The sequence below is a fragment of the Antrostomus carolinensis genome, unplaced genomic scaffold (genome assembly GCF_000700745.2).
Source record: "Antrostomus carolinensis isolate BGI_N321 unplaced genomic scaffold, ASM70074v2 scaffold37734, whole genome shotgun sequence".
In the NCBI taxonomy this organism is placed as follows: domain Eukaryota; kingdom Metazoa; phylum Chordata; class Aves; order Caprimulgiformes; family Caprimulgidae; genus Antrostomus; species Antrostomus carolinensis.
In genome coordinates, this window is record NW_010310726.1 from 1 (window position 1) to 276 (window position 276).

A 276-nucleotide genomic window follows, 5' to 3' on the forward strand; every position below is an offset into this window, starting at 1 on the left:
CCCTGTCCTCACCGCGTCCCTCTGCGCTGCCGTCCCTGTCCTCACCGCGTCCCTCTGCGCTGCCGTCCCTGTCCCCGCCGCGTCCGCGTCCCTCCGCGCTGCCGTCCCTGCACCCGCCGCGCACCGCGTCCCTCTGCGCTGCCATCCCTGTCCCCGCCGCGTCCCTGTCCCTCTGCGCTGCCGTCCCTGCGCCCGGCTGCCATGGAGGAGCTGCGCCTGCCCGCCGCTCTCAGCCCCAGCAGCTTCCCGGCCAAGCTGTGGCTGGTCGGGGACAAG

The 276-nt window shown here is 75.7% G+C and overlaps 1 protein-coding gene across 1 annotated transcript in view; it reads left to right on the top strand.

Moving 5' to 3' along the window:
• Positions 1–201: 201 nt before the first annotated feature.
• Positions 202–276, top strand: part of HSF5 (heat shock transcription factor 5) — a gene marked incomplete at its 3' end in the record, with an annotated part of 492 nt that continues 417 nt past the window's right edge. The window contains exon 1 of the mRNA XM_029084637.1: positions 202–264. Within this exon, the coding sequence (XP_028940470.1) occupies positions 202–264 (63 nt within the window). The remainder of the gene's footprint in view (positions 265–276) is intronic.